The sequence below is a fragment of the Penaeus monodon genome, chromosome 23 (assembly GCF_015228065.2).
Source record: "Penaeus monodon isolate SGIC_2016 chromosome 23, NSTDA_Pmon_1, whole genome shotgun sequence".
Lineage (NCBI taxonomy): Eukaryota > Metazoa > Arthropoda > Malacostraca > Decapoda > Penaeidae > Penaeus > Penaeus monodon.
The window spans coordinates 38,272,822-38,274,322 of NC_051408.1; the positions used below are offsets into that span (position 1 = coordinate 38,272,822).

The window sequence follows — 1,501 nt, forward strand, 5'->3', positions numbered from 1 at the left end:
GCATTATAATGATCATATACAGGCCTATATAATCATGCACAGAAAGCTGTCTGAGACTCTTCTCAGATAACCATAAGACTTTCTCCATAAGAATATAAGACAAATTTCTGTCGTTGGGAATATACTGATACAATCTCAACGGAATCGCTGATAATTAAATTGCCTGAGAACAAACAAAGTTGAAATTCGCAATTCCTGTCCTTCAAAATTTTAATAAACTGTAGATGTACCTGGTTAATGTTAAACTATAGGATAAATAATTAGCAGTATTGATAAGTATTGATAATAGCAGCGACGCGGCACTGTAAAAACTGGCAAACTTTTGTATGTCAATTTCAGCGAAAATTAAGATGAATCCACGAAAAACCGACCGTATTTGAAGTGACTTTTCCTTCTTCCAAGACATTAATACGACTGAAATCCCATTGGAATATATTGCCAATTACTTACATCTGAAAAGGTATTTGCATTTCGGGCAAGGTACGCTGCCAATTCACACTAAAAGGATACTCTTTCACAAAAATTGCCTTCCTGACGCATACAATGTTTACAAATTTTCAGTTCCCGCGAATTATAGCGTTCGTGGAAGGTAAATCCATGAAAGCGGATTTAGTTATGCGAACGACGACCCACCTTTACTTTTAACTTTATTTTGTGCTTGTACATGGTACTCTAGTTGATGGTGAACTTATTTTATATGTTCAGTAATATTTCTTTGTTTAGATTTTGTGTAAATACGTGAGTCATTTGATGTATCTAACTCGTTTTTCATTGAAAAAATAAGACGATTTTTAGGATATGAGATTTAGTCAATATATTTTCATTCTCATTCTACCTACTTTGATTATAATTATTTCCATTTGTTATTTAAGTCTTATAATTTCACATGAAATCGCTACGTCTAAATTTAAACCATTGTATTTTTCATTCTGTTTAATGTTTATAACTGAAAGGATCATTGCTACCAGACGCTGAAAAATTGTTCGCATACGTCAGCGCAGATTAATTGAATATTTATATTAGCGCTATCAGCATCAGTACAACCATTTATAACAATTTAAATGAATAAAGACCATGTAAAAATTAATCAAATATTCAAAGTAAGCTACCAAATGGGTTCATGGTAATTGTAAATAGCATTATTTATAAAATCGAAACCGAAACTCAAGCCACCCCTCCGAACACAGCGCAGGTCTCACACATGGTGCCTTGAGAGATAAACGCATGAAGGGAATCAAAGAAAAAAAGTCACGATGGGGGAGTTCACGGTCCATAATGTGCGATTTTACGACTTCGAGCCCAAGTCTATACAGTGTATGTCCTACGAGGATGAAAGTAATCGCTTGGCATTGTCGAGGTGAGTGTGCTCTGAGAAGTAATATGTGCCGAGCTCGCTTTTGCTTGTGGTCGAAGAATTGTTTTGAAATTGTAACAAGTTTTAAGTATTTGTTATTCGGATTCAATTGTAATTTCTTGAGTTACATATAAATGTAGTTGGGTT

At 34.2% G+C, this 1,501-nt stretch overlaps 2 protein-coding genes across 2 annotated transcripts in view; one reads left to right on the top strand and one right to left on the bottom strand.

Moving 5' to 3' along the window:
- The window catches only part of LOC119587998 (chromosome transmission fidelity protein 8 homolog), a 3,620-nt gene extending 3,030 nt beyond the window's left edge, over positions 1–590 (bottom strand). The window contains exon 1 of the mRNA XM_037936719.1: positions 451–590. Within this exon, the coding sequence (XP_037792647.1) occupies positions 451–470 (20 nt within the window). The 5' untranslated portion in view covers positions 471–590. The remainder of the gene's footprint in view (positions 1–450) is intronic.
- A 640-nt stretch (positions 591–1,230) lies between these two features.
- LOC119588001 (U3 small nucleolar RNA-associated protein 4 homolog) overlaps positions 1,231–1,501 on the top strand; it is a gene marked incomplete at its 3' end in the record, with an annotated part of 8,988 nt that continues 8,717 nt past the window's right edge. Inside the window, 1 exon segment of the mRNA XM_037936720.1 lies at positions 1,231–1,357. Within this exon segment, the coding sequence (XP_037792648.1) occupies positions 1,254–1,357 (104 nt within the window).